Source organism: Gavia stellata, chromosome 12 (assembly GCF_030936135.1).
Source record: "Gavia stellata isolate bGavSte3 chromosome 12, bGavSte3.hap2, whole genome shotgun sequence".
Classification (NCBI taxonomy): Eukaryota; Metazoa; Chordata; class Aves; order Gaviiformes; family Gaviidae; genus Gavia; species Gavia stellata.
The window spans coordinates 3,361,285-3,375,470 of record NC_082605.1 but is presented as its reverse complement, the minus strand read 5'-3'; the positions used below and the strand labels follow the sequence as shown (position 1 = coordinate 3,375,470).

Here is a 14,186-nt window from a genome sequence, read left to right as displayed (position 1 = left end):
AGAGACACACAACCTGTGTTAAAAACTAGGGGGAGTTTTTGGATATTTGAAGCTAAAGTAGTTTACCATTTCTCCTTGTTTTTTTCCCTTAAACTTTTTCTTACTATAATGAAGATAAAATGAGAGATAAATGATGCTTGGAGAGGGTTGCAGTTAAAATACCAAGAATGTTATTAAAAATCATGCAGAACTATGTGGAACAGTTTCCTTCAACCCTCAATTTACTTTTTAGCAAGCAAATTTTATGGTCATGCCCAATTATCACCTACAGATTAATATTCCACCTTTCTTATAATGTTATACGATATTCTGAGGACAGTCTAGATATTATTTTTTAACTGTGTGTCTGGCTTATGTACTTCAAGTTCCTCTCTTCCCTTTCATAAGCGCTTTGTGGGGTTTTTGCTTGCTGCAAGTAAGAAGCTGCAGTGGCTACCCAGACAGTGCAGTTAGGGGTTGCACCAGAAAGCTGTCAAAATTCACAGCAGAAGTATTTTGCCTAACAAATTTCAGGCAGCAGTTTAGACTGAGATAACAGCGGTTACGGACATCTTGTCTCTTCACTCGCCAGACCTCAGCAATGTATTCAGACAGGAGCCCTGTACTTACCTGTATGCACGGAGAGAGACACAAAAGCCCAGGCTTCCATTCCAAGAAGGGAAACTTGCCTTCCATTCTTTCCCTAATGAACATATTTAAACAGAATGCTATTTAAAAAACAAATTCTGAGATTAAACCACCTATTTTTTGTCATCTGCAGAGTTCAGCCAAGACAAAACACTCGCTTCTACCCAAGTAAACAACAGGTTCACAGGAGATAAAATGCAGAGCAAAAATGGTGCCGTTAAATAGCTTGATAATACATCGGTGTAGGTATCTTAATAAGTAGATGCTGCTGAAAGATCACTACAGGAGAATAAAAACCATCTTGTAATGGAAGTGATTGGAAACGTATAAGTTGTCATATCAAGTGCGTTTTTACTTGAACTGCTGTTACCTAGCCTAGAAAATTTTAAAAAATTATTCAGAATGTCATTTTCTGACTTTTTCAAATCTAGATGTACATGTCAGAACCATGGATTACTACATTAAATGATGACATGGAATCTTAAACCTAAAATTTAATTTATTTTATTAAAATAAGATAATCAGAGGAACCTTGGCTTACAATAAATGCATTTTCTCAGGAGCAATAAAAACAAAATTAAAACCCAAATCAGCAAGAAAAACTGTATATGCTCAGTTTCCTCTTGATAGTGCATCTCTTGGACGACAGCTTCAGATGGGATGAAGACTATGCTCATTTTGCAGAAGTATACGGATAACGTTGATCAGCCTTTTCTCAGCCACGAAAGCCCGTCTTTCCGCACTTACCACCTCATTGGGCTGCAAGAAACAAGTCAATAGTACCAAAGTAAGCTGCTTAAGTTACTGAAGATGACCATAGCAAGACTGGCTAGCTTCCTTCTCTGAGCAGTACAGTTCAGAATAGATTCCATTCTTTTGCAAGAGTTTTTCTTCTATGTGCAAAACTATTGCAAAACTATTTTGTGTTGAATTAGCATTTTAACTTATTTCATTGGCTTGATGAAAGCTCTTAGGCAGGAGCTGATTTCCAGAAAGTTTTTTTTCCTCTTCCCTCAGTCTTGTTTGCAGATACCCATTTCAGGCAGAACTCCCCCAGCTTGAAGTGGCGTATGGCATGGGGCAATGAAGGAGCACCATAATGCATCATCATCTTTCCTCAAACACCGAGGCAAGCATCCTTGCTGTAAAAAATACCAATTTATCAACAGATTCAAATCAATCCAGAAACACTGCCAAAGAAACATCCATCGCTTCTGTGTATGGGAAAAATAAGGCTCAAGTGCATCTATTAAAAAAATAGTAATAGATCTCTTGATTTATAGTCTGTTAACTATCCCAGTAAAAGAAACTGTAGAAAAAGGCAATGTGGAGCTGTGTCCCTGCAGGATAAGAACTGCAGAAATCCTTAGCAGCTTGTTCTTAAAACTGGGATGCAGATAATCCTGCTGGCACTGATCCTGTACACTGAGGCATTAAAAGCACAACTTCCGCTACTTCCGTTCCTTTCCCATCACTGGAGAGAACCAGGGAAGGGGAACATGATCCTAAAACACGGGTAGTCTCGTGGATGTTAATGTGCACGAATTTATGTCCTCCGTGTGGGCGGCACGATGCAGAGATGGTTCGGAAGCACTCCGGTTGATTTTGGGTAAAGAATGTTGCAACAATTCAATGGACGATAGTATCTGAGGGGAACACATAAAACGAGAAGGCGGCTTGTTAGAGCTGCTTCGCTTTTTAAGTCTTAAACCTGCATTTATTATGGCTTTAAGCATATCCTTAAGAGTGACAATATACTACTATGTGGAGACACTGAAGACAACACTAGGAACATGCCAGACAGTTCCACTGCTGCAAGGAGTCTGGGTTTCAGAGGATGAGAGGACACTTTTCATTAGTTTACAGACATTATGATCAATTAACAAGCATCTATGCAATCCTCCAACAGAGTAACAGGGAAAGAATTGCATCTTCTGCCTAACGGTCTGTTTAGAGAACAACATTCAGAAAGAACTTTTTAAACAACAAAAGTTAAACTTTGTTGTAACAGCAGGAAGTTATTTTTCCAAAATCTGCTGATCTTTAACTATTTAATAAGAAAGTACCTTCATCATCCTCATAGTGACAGGAAAAGGTAAAGTATCCTTTGTAAAAACAGCAAAAATTGCTACGTGAATTTAAATCCCCCAGTGGATTTTGTTTGCTTCTTCATAGTTGTGGGGAAGGAAAGGGGGAATGGTCTCTCAGTTCCCTCAAACCTACACTAAAATAAAATGTAAATACAAAGATAGATTTGATTTTTACTGGGTTAGGGGTTTTGGGGTTTTTTTGCTTATCTCTAAAATGGGTCAGCTGTTTAAAAGCAAATTGCTGTACTGTTAGTCTAACACCGCTTCAGTCTGCATGCATAGTATTTCTGAATGACCTTTACAGGAATTACATACAATTAGAATAACAAACTGCCTAAGGCAGCTGCGTTATGAAAGATGCACATACGAATAAAGACAAAAATAGGAAGCAGGCTGCACTTTATTCCTATGTCTACCTTCAGTTTCTCAACCAAAGCTTGTAACCCTGTAGAACGTTTCGTGTGCTAGTGGCTATTTATAAAATACTCTGAAACTTATATGCAGAAAACACACTTACTTGTGGAAACAGAGGTCGTTCTTCCCTAACTTTCTTCAAACAGTCTGCTACAAGCCTCTTCATTGCTTTGGGGCAGTTCTTGTACAATTTACTGAGGTCTGGAGAAGCATACCCTCGGCCAACCATGAAAATAATCTGAAAAAGAAGCAGCAAGTAGCAGAAAACCAAAGTTGTAAAAGTTGTTTCACTGGTTGATAGCTTTAGTGTCCCAAAGTGATTAAACATGAGTACCAAAGGCACACGCACCAGCAGATACTTGTAGATTTGTCCAAATTAGTTAACCGAAACAACGGTCCTGCTTTTGTATAATGTAGGACATGATTAAATCAGAGTGACACTGTGGTCTGTAATGCTCAACAAGTGCAGGCACTATTGCATTCAGAATGGAACAGGAGATACTACATGACATGGACACGACATGGCAAGTTCCTTCAATTGAAGGCCATGGTGACAAACAATCCTCAATTTGAGCAGCTACAAGCAGCCAGCCAATTTGGCACAACACCTTAATCTGTCAGTAGAACTGTATTTTCAGGTATCTCTGTAAAACGTGCTGCAAAAGGAGAGGTACAGCTAGCAAGTTGAAAGAGATCACAATAACTAATGCAGCGAAAAAGGAAATGGGGTTTGTTTCATTTCGAGACAGACAATAAAAGATGTAATTAGTGTTGGAAAATACATCTTCTGTTTTAGTCCAAGTTAATGTGGTCATTGTTTAGGATTTTCATCAGACTTCCAGTAACCTTAATAGTTGACTGTTTAGTATTGGTAAGACTATTATCTGGTAAAACGGTGGTAGGCTTGGTTGGGTGAGGGGAGTTTGATTGTTTGAGGGTTTTACTGGGGGGAAGGAAGGGTAAACAGAACTAACTGTGCTATTGTTTCTTTTTCAAGTAATGTTTTTTCAGGGGTGGGGGGGGAAGGTCAATATAATGTTGCTAAAATAAGGTCTCAGTGTTGTTCTCCATGAAATATTCTATCCCTCCTCCAAAAACTTACTCAAGGGGCAAGTGTCACATGTTTTGTAACAGTAATGATTATTAAAGCTTGCATATAATTTCAATATTATGAATTAAAACAAGTTGCAATATCCCAATTTGTAGACAACCTTAACAATAAGAAAAAACTTCCTTAACTTAACAGAACTAGCCTCTTCTACTTGGAATACAGACTATATAACATAATGGGGGCTAAAATCTAATAGCTTGTCCCCATACACCCAACACTACTCATTATTAGATCTTAATTTAAAAAAAAAAAAAAAAAAAACAAACAAACACAAACCACAACCTAGGATCAGCAAAACAGAGATCAAAGAGATCTAACAGTCTTAAGTTCATACCCTACAGAATGAGTTAGCTCTACATTTGCTAAGCCGGAAAAAGCATTCATGTAAAGAGAACTGTTGAGGTTTCTGTCCTTAATGTGCTTGGTAAGATTACAACGTAGTAAAGACTAAATCACACAAGCTAACATTCGATACTAAAAGGTTTGACACCAGCCACTATTTTTTTTTTCACTTAGTAAAAAGCAGAGTCCAATCTTGCTGATAGAAGAACAGCACATTTAACATCAAAAGGGAAATTTCACGTAACCGCAAATATTTAAACCAGGATTTTACTGATGTAGCAAAAACTTTAACCCATGAATAAATTAACAGGGCACTTAAAGTGTTTATAAAAAAGAATTTTTTTTCCTTTGAGTAACTGTCACTGTCAATATTTAAGTAAACATTCAATTACACAGATTTACTGCTGAAACAAATCATGTTGTAAACAACATTTCAATTCTTGTTTTGCGTTTGTCTTTATCATATGTTTCTCGAGGACAACAAAATGTACTATGCCCAGAAATAAAATGCAGTATTCTAAAGAATGTTTCGTACCTGATCTCGGTTGTTTATGTGGGAGTATGGCAACTCTCCTGTCATTAGTTCATATAATACTATTCCATAGGAGTAGACATCTGACTGAAAACTGAATGGGTTACTGTCCTGCATCCGTATCACTTCTGGTGCCTGTAGAAGAAGGAAGAAAGAAACAAATTATGAGCAATATTAATAGAACTTAGAAACGGAAAGGAGAAGAACAGGGGAAAATGTTTGGAAAGCAGAAAGAGTGAGCTCAACCAAAAATTAGTGAACAAAGGATACCTGAAAACCTTCGATGAGTTTTACCTAAGGCTCTGGAAAAGTTCAGGCAGTGCTGCTCTACATCTTATTAAAAAAATCAATACAATTGCAAGTAAACAAAAAAGCAACGCTTTAATTCAACCAGCATGTTACCATTAGAAAAATTATTATTCCCATTTGCTATATAGATTGACTTTTGTTACGTCTTACATACAACTGAGTGATTCCCTCACCATCAGTTCTTAAACAGGTATCGATGTTAAAGGGGAAAAATATAAAATTCTGATACAGACTTAATCTCTTGTAAAATTGATACTGAAACATTTACATGAAATGTGAAAGCCAACTACGAAATAGCATATATTGAAAGTCGAGGAAGAAACGCAAGAGCATTCTTGAATCTTTGCAAAACAAAGCAAAATTATGAAGCTAAAGAACTTAAAAGGAACAATGTTGAATGATTTAATAAAACAAAATATAAACCATAAAAATACCTTTCCTGTTCACTAAGATTTTTTTTTTTCCCCCAAAGAAGCCCCTCAGAATTACTGAGCAAAGTACTAGTTAAAGGACAAGAGTACAACAACAAAAACTCAGTAAGAGATTCTATTAACTTCCAAGGAAACAGTATCAACCTCCCCTTCTACGTAATGACAACTCAACAAAGATGGTCTATAAATGATTCAATTGAAAAAAACTGCGAAGAGCAAAAATACAGGGTTTTTTCTAAGATCTGGTTCATGTATATAGGCATACTATCACCTAAGTTAGTTTTAAAACCTTTTATGGGAAGCTGTAAAAAGCTTTGGCTTTTTCTGTTTTTTTTTTTTTTTTTAAAGAAAAAACTGTTTTGGGGTTTGTAACTTTGTTTCAGGTGATTCCTGTATTTTCTATGTCATAAACAAATGCTGGCCAAGCATCCTGATATTCTTAACGAACCCTTCCTGACTTTTCTCAAAATTCAAGTACTTAAGTAACAATGAAGGCTGCAACCCTAGTAATAAAGAATAATTTTTTAAATGGAAACCCTGTTTCAGGTAACACCTGCAGCTCATTCAGTGCTAAATATCAAAAGATTAAAAAAGTTAAAATGCACTAATATGTAGCATTCAGCAAGTCATTTTTATTTGGTTACACTGCCCTGAAGTACCTGCCACAAATGTTACTGCGTGCCCTACCCTGGGAGCTAGAAAATACCGGTAATCAGTCTACATGCTGAATTTAAGTAAACCGCATAGTATTAACAAAAATGTGTCAAGCGAAACGTCAATGAAATATTTTATTTAATATGAGTGCTAAATAAGACATTCTTGCATAATTTTAATGATGCTTTTTAACCTGGTAACAGGCACTGTTCCACTTTTTCTATTTAGTCTGTTGAAGTCGCACATCTGAAAAGTTACTGAATAGATTTCCTCCAGGTGATTTTTGGAAGGAAAATTGTGGAAATGCCTTTTAAGTTCTGGCAGAAGTTAAACATAAAGGCAATTGTTGGGAACGTCCTCTCAGACAAGGACTTTGCAGTAACACTTCCAACGAAACTCCATAAACTTTCCAGTAGAACTTGAGAACTTCAGTACGTAAACTGGCATTCATCTGCTACGGTTCTGAGCTGCCTCAAAACCTACCGCAACTATCTGGTGCAGGCTAAGGAGCAGCAGTGGGCCTAACAGCAATATCTTGGCATATATCAAACGTCTTACCACAGCACCGAAGATTAATTGTGCTCATTCCCGTACTTCAAGAAGCACTCCCTACTCTTTCCCAGCCCCCTGCCAAAGCTGCCGTATGTGCGATCAGCAAGTGTGCGTGAGAAGGGATGTTGCCAAGTCCCAAGCAGGGAGCAGGGGAAGAAGAGGCCGTGAAGAAGAACGTAGAGAAAGACAGGGTCTCACGGATCCCACGAAGCCACTGTTGAGCAGATTAAAGCCTGCTCTCCGGTGAGACAAGCCCATTTGGGGAAAGGCAGGATTACGGCAGGAGAAAGGCTCTCCTCTTCGCTCGGAAAAACTCTTTGCAGTTCCACCTTCAGCCCTGTCTCTGCCCTAAATATTTAAAATAACTCCAAAAATCAAAAGGAGTATCCTTAGGTGAATGGTGTCTACTTTGGACAATTGAGCACTTCAGCACTTCCACATTCTTCAATTTTAATTTGTCCCACAACTGGAATAAAAGTCTACACAGTACTAACAGCATATGTTGATTCATCTAGATTTAAAGCTTTAAAATAGTGTTCAAGTGACAAAACATATAGTAACAGAATGAAAGCCAGCGATTTAAAAGCAGTGGAATGTTTTGCTCACCATCCACAGGATTGAACCGGTGGGCTGTTCCACCTGTTGAGATCCACTCCACCTGGATTTTACAGTTGCCAGACCAAAGTCTCCTATTTTCACTGTGAGGCCTTCATGAAGAAATATATCTAAACACTTGTTAAAGAAATTCTGTAGAAAACGTCAGTAAACAATTCTGAATTTTCGGACATGACTACAAAGTGCCTGGTTAGGTTATCACAAATGTAAGCTAACTAGCCAAGACTATTGCTGACTTTTTTTTTTTAAACCTGCTACGAGTTGTATCTTAAACAGAGGAAAAGTAATTTTATGGCATCCGTATTTACAGAGTTAACATTTAAGACTAAACAAAACCAGATGTTCCAGTATTATTTGTACATTTATCTTTATGGTGAGTTCAGATAGAAATTAACTATGTTAATTAATATCAATGACTTCAGGTACTCAAATAACTGGTGTCAAGAGACACATAGGGAAACAACATAGAAGTCATCACAACTCAAAAAAGAAAACTAAGAAAAAACAATTACAAGTAAAAACAAATATCAAAATAAAATCTATTTACATAAAGCTCCCTGGCAGATCTCCCGAGATCTAACTATGATTTAACTGTTTCAACTGGAAATCCACACGTCTGTACTACTTGTAATCTACCTACGTAATAGATCTGTCTGTTAAGATTGATAGCTAGTCCCTTTCTTGTTGGGGTTATTTCAAGGAGATATCATATTACAATTTCAGTTAAGAATGTTTTAAGTTCAAAAAGATGAGGTAGACTCCTAGTTCTCATTTCCATGTCAGGAGAAGAGTTAACTTCACAAAAATGGTCATCGTATCAGGAATCACAAACTCCTGACCTCCCATCTACTGAAATGATTACTTTTCTAGCTTAACTGAAAATGGGAATCCCCTTATATTATGGAACTAACTAATTTGGCAGGTTTTTATGACATTTGCAAAACATTCTGTTCACATTTTATGGAAGGAATTACAATTTATGCCGCTAGCTCAATGGATGCTCTTCTTGGCAATTTCAAAAGCAGGCATTTTCAAAGGTGAAAGACATCAGTTCATAACATTTCTACTCCATAAGCATTACTGAATTTTATGGTTTTGCAAGAAATATAGTGGTAAAAAGTTGCCTTCTCTTGAGTTTAAAGTAAGATTTTTGGCTTCATTTCTGCCAGTCATGTGAAGGTGTTTTAAATTTATTAAAAATACATGGGAAACAGTAACGAAACCCACATGTGCATGCATACATCAGCATGCACTCATCTCCCATCAAGTAAAGAGTGCAGCTTCTCTCCAATAGAGCACTTGGATAACAGAGAATTGCAGAAACACCATTTAAGTAAAATAAGACACTTTTGGAGCACAACTGTTGCGCATCTTTGTTCTTCCTTATCGCAACAGTTAGGTAAGCAAGCAGATATGTTCTGTGAAAGTCCTTGCCAAAAAGTAACTTAACAACAAATCACTCTCACGTTACAGGAAATATGATTAAGTTAGGAAAGGATACTATTGGATTTCATGTCTCTGTGGATGATATTCTTGGCATGTAAATAGCTGTGAAAGAAAAAGCAGAAAAGTGCCGTTATGCAGGCTGTCCACAGAAACTTTCAATTTACTGACAGACACGGTGTTAGTTTATTACACACTCAATCATTTCACAGACCTCTTGCTTTAGCCAATTTACAGGATGCATCTGCTTTGGGAAAAGAGAAACGTAGGAAGCGCTAGCTGACAACTACTGCCTTATGCATTACAGAAAGTGGAAGCAATGCAGTAAATAAATCTCAGGAAAAGAAGAGTGGCATCGTTGTTACGTAACTGTATAATGCCCTAGAAAACTGGGTGCTGTCCTCATATGCATGAAATTTGTATGCTATGCTAAGGTTTACTTTTTACAAACTGCTTTAATTTGCAGTCACAATACATGTCCCTAGTTTTCTGGGTGTCTGACTGGAAACCTGGGTCCTGATCTACAAAATGGATGAGCACTGACAGCATCAGCCAGTATCAGTATCTTCTATGCTACGGACATTATAACATGTTCTGAAAGAGAAGTGAGGTGGTTACTGGATCAACTCGGACATTTGGAGAATGCTTCCAAAACAACATCTGCGTGTGTGAGTCCTGTAGCTGAAGAATAGGAACAGCCATCCCCTCATCTCACAGGAGTATGATGAGTATAAATCAGTGTCTGCCAAACATTGCGATATTATAGTAAGTAACACAGGCAAGGAAAAAAGAAGTTAATTTATGTTTAGAATAGGATCTCATCTAGTGTATTACAGTAAGACCTCAAGCTACAAAAGAAGATAAAATACAGAAGAGCTGACTGTTAAGCAACTAGTGGTCTAACATGAAGTAAGGCAAGAATCCATGGGGAAAAAATACTAAATGAAAGTAAGAATGCATACAACAGTGCTGAATTAAAGCTGCACAAAATCTTTACTTGGTATACCATTTTGACCCGTTACTATTTTAGTGCAACAACTCCACACATTAGGATTTGGGGAAGAAAAGGGAAATACCATTCCAAGAACAAAAATAGCCAGCATTGTTTATCCTACTCACTCCATTCCCTGTGCTGTCTGCCGAGCAATATCAATGAGCTGGAACATTTGGAACTTGGTCTCTTGAACATGCAGGTGTTTATACAGACTGCTTCCTTCACACCACTGTGTAACAATGGCCAGATTATCTTTAGTCATGTAGCCCATAAAGAGCAAAATATTAACATGCCGAGTCTTCCTAATAGAAAGTAGAAGAAAGAGAAATTAGCATATTTATGAAAAATGTTTTCAAATTCTCTTAAAAATGCATTCCTCGCTGAAGGAACATATTTCAGCTTTTGAGTCCAAAAACATGGAGTTTCCTGCAAATTTTTTTGCTAGGTGGATGTGTGTGTAAAGTTTGTTTTTAAAAATAATAAAAAAATGTCACAGTTGCCCATTCACAATTTTTAAATAAAATCAGCTGATTTTCTGCTTTTCAGTTAAAATACTTCCTTTTAGTTCTAAGGAAGTTATTTAAAAATCAACCTTTAAGAAAAATATGTCATGAAAATTCAAAGGTTTTTAAATTAGTAACCAACATTCACACTTGCAAGTGGTATTAGAAAAAGTTATTTGAATAACAGAAATCGCCCTGAAAGCTGTGAAGAAGTGACAACTTTAGATAGAAGACTGAATCCCAATAGGAAACTAAAGGGTCATTATAAACTGTGAAGGAATTAACAGATGAGAAAATAGTTCTTATGTACTCTAACTGGTTCAGTTTCAGGATTAACATTACAGATAGTTAACTGGACACTACAAAAAACAGTATTTGAAAGCAGAAAACAGTTACGTAGATCAGAGTATACATTTTTTTAAAAAAAAGGAATTATGCTGCAATTTTAAAAGGTACAGTTTAAGTATTCTGTCCAGTGATTAGAATTATGGCAGAATTTATTAATCCTCACCTTTTATTGCATGCCAAATGTGACCTGAACAATTATGGATGTTAATATTATTTATCTGAAAAGACAACTTTCAGAAACAGTGAAGAACAACTGAAATACTCTGAATGATGATTGCTGTCTCACAGCTCCACAACAATATTCGGAAGTATCACTATACACTCTCTTTTTCGTTCTTCTTCTCTGGAGATCTGCTTTTTGTGTCAATCAAACATAGAATATTGGGCAAGATGGCGTAAAGGAGGGGTAGTAGTCAAATACAGTGCCTTGGAATAACAGAATTCAGCAATGAAACTACCAACTCACCTTAATACAGCCACTTCATTTCTGAAAGCCTGGAACTGTTCTGGGGTTGGATCCACAACCTTTAGTATCTTCACTGCTACATCCCCTGAAAATACATTTACCATAGAAGTTACTAAAAATACAGCTTTTTTTTTTTTTCCCTGAAATAACGTTAATATACAGTACACTTAAAATTCCCAATTTGTGCACAGTACACCTCTACTAAATTGTACATAGGTCAAGATTTTCCTTCAGACATATAAACTTCCATAGTATCAAGCAATTAATTTATCTGAATTTCAGTCTAATGGAAAAAGTCATTAATTGTTCGCATGCTTCCCTTCTATTTTTTAACAGCTCTGGCTGGCTAGTACTACACATATGCTTTTTGCAGGATATGAAGCTACTAAAATCTAATAGTTGTTGAAAAGAAAGGTATTCTAATGTAGGTGCATCCTCAGCACATTATTTCAAGCACAGTCACATCAGTCTCTTGGCTTCCCAACAGTATCCCTGTTTTTCAGGGATTTCATCTCTCTCCTTTTCTATCCAGCTTTAGTGCGCATATATGTACACACCTTTGTATTTTTATATTAAAGTTTTTTTATATATATATAAAAACTATATATAGGTATATACACACACATCCTTTTTTAATATAAACTTTATTTTAAAAACAAACTTTCTAGATTTAAATACTGCTAAATTTCAGGAACAGGAGGGATAAATCTTCTATCCAGGAATAGCAGAAAAATTATGAACGATATAACTGATTTTAGTATTTCAATAACAAATTTGGGGACTACAGAAAGCAGAATAGCCTACTGTTCTTTAAGCTGATACCTTATAAAATTTTACTTAAAAGCTTCATTTGAATTGCTTTCAGTGTCAGTGCTTGCTTTAAATTTCAGTATCTGTTCAAGGGTAATATAGAGAAGAATATATGATGATCCAGTGCTATCTGTTTAGAGACTGTTTCCAGAGAATGAAGTTGTAAAAACCTTTCCAGTGTACATGCAGAAAACAGTAGAATTGAACTGATTCAAAAAAAGGTACAATACTGGAATGAAGCCGACTGTTCTAACAAAAGTAAAAGCACGAACAAGCAAGACCCATCGATTCCTCAGTGAAAGAAAGCAAGCATCACATTCATGTTAACTACGAATAGACAGCATTTTAGAATTCAAGAGGGGGAAAAACTTGCCTTGACACTGTGACAGGAAGATAAAAGCAGCTTAGGAAAACTGAAACTTCAATCTTAGTCCACATGCAGTAAAAAGATTTGAGAGGTGCTATACTCCAGCATAGGCTTATCCCATAGTTTAAAGGCTGCTGCCACTTAGCATTACAGAATCATCACCTAAATTTAAAAAATCCCTAGAGTGACAGATTTCTCTGCTACCACAATCACTACTTTTCTTCTTCTTAATATGGTCTCTTTTCAAAGATATGTGTGAAGAATATGTTAGCATGTCTCTAGAATATAAAGATCAACTGAATACATTAGGAATACTAACCGCTCAATTAAAAAAAAATGTTGCCAACAAAGTAGGAGAAGGATATGAAAACTGGTACTTGAAAGTTTCAGAGTACCCTGAGCGAACTTCAGCATCTTCCACTTTAGTTACCAGTTGCTTAATTTGCTGTATAATTTGAAGTCACAAAGATGCACAAATACTGAACACATTATTATACTTTTATATCTTCTTCCTTTAACTTCAGTAAATGCAATATACTTCCTACTTCATCCTCTAGCATCTTCATAAAGAGAACGATCTCACAATTTGCAGTACGCATAATGTTTTATAACTTACAGATCTCTCTGCTTACAGACCAGAACAGAAGAATATAACTGGTAGAAAGACTACACTTTCATATGACTACCAAAATCACAGGCTTTGAAGTAGCCAGTTCCTACTGCAACTCCTGTTGACGAACAACGCAAGACCAATAGACGGTCTACCAATACTTGAAGTATATTGCCATGAGCTATGCCCAGAAAAGGCAAGGATGCAGCATCCACTGATTACATGCCAAATGTTTTCAGATTATTTTTCAATATATTGTCCATTATGATCCTTGCTCCACAGATAAAGAAATGTTTGTAACTTTACACTGTTCTTACTGAACCAGGTGCCACACTTTTTTAGGCTTGATGGCATTTCCCAAGCAGTTTTCTCTACAGAAACAAATACACAATAGCACTTGTTTTGTTTAGCAGCAATCTGAAGACAAATCAGCTTCCGCCACCCCCCAACCACCAAAACCCTAGAACTGATTACCAGGGTCAAAGGGGAAATGTGAGTGTTTATGATAGGTAGTCTTCCAACCCATTTAAACTGCCTTGGTTCTCTTTCCGCCTTTTAAATTTAGAAGCATGCTACAGGACACTACAGGATCCAAATGGGGTCTGTAACAGAAGTGGTGCAAATACGAAAATTAGTACTTAACCATCAGAACAATCTGGAAAAATATGGAAGTGCAAGATACCTGTTCAACAAGACACGCACTCCTCAGAGCAAGACTGTCCTTGACACTTCATTTTTATTTTGGAAGACTAAGTCAGGAAAGCTTATTGGAAACCTAACACGGTTTGCATATAGTGTATACAATCTTCCACAGGTGCTGTCCAAAAGTTCATCGCAAACAGCCCTTCATAGTTGGACATGTTAGGAAACCAAACACCTCTAACTTAATCTAGAATTTCCACTTAAGTTTGCAGCAAACTGCCCTCTTCAATTAATTTAATTTAGCTTCACCAAGACATTTTTCATTG

The 14,186-nt window shown here is 36.6% G+C and overlaps 1 protein-coding gene across 6 annotated transcripts in view; it reads right to left on the bottom strand.

Annotated features, from left to right (window-relative positions):
- Window positions 1-2,124: 2,124 nt before the first annotated feature.
- The window catches only part of RAF1 (Raf-1 proto-oncogene, serine/threonine kinase), a 79,304-nt gene continuing 67,242 nt past the window's right edge, over window positions 2,125-14,186 (bottom strand). For all 6 annotated transcript variants that reach the window (XM_059823223.1, XM_059823226.1, XM_059823227.1 and 3 more), the window contains 7 exons: window positions 11,432-11,516; window positions 10,240-10,416; window positions 9,179-9,225; window positions 7,669-7,787; window positions 5,120-5,251; window positions 3,235-3,369; window positions 2,125-2,273 (listed from right to left, as the gene is read on the bottom strand). In XM_059823223.1, coding sequence (XP_059679206.1) covers window positions 2,133-2,273; window positions 3,235-3,369; window positions 5,120-5,251; window positions 7,669-7,787; window positions 9,179-9,225; window positions 10,240-10,416; window positions 11,432-11,516 — 836 coding nt within the window. In that variant the 3' untranslated portion in view covers window positions 2,125-2,132. The remainder of the gene's footprint in view (window positions 2,274-3,234; window positions 3,370-5,119; window positions 5,252-7,668; window positions 7,788-9,178; window positions 9,226-10,239; window positions 10,417-11,431; window positions 11,517-14,186) is intronic.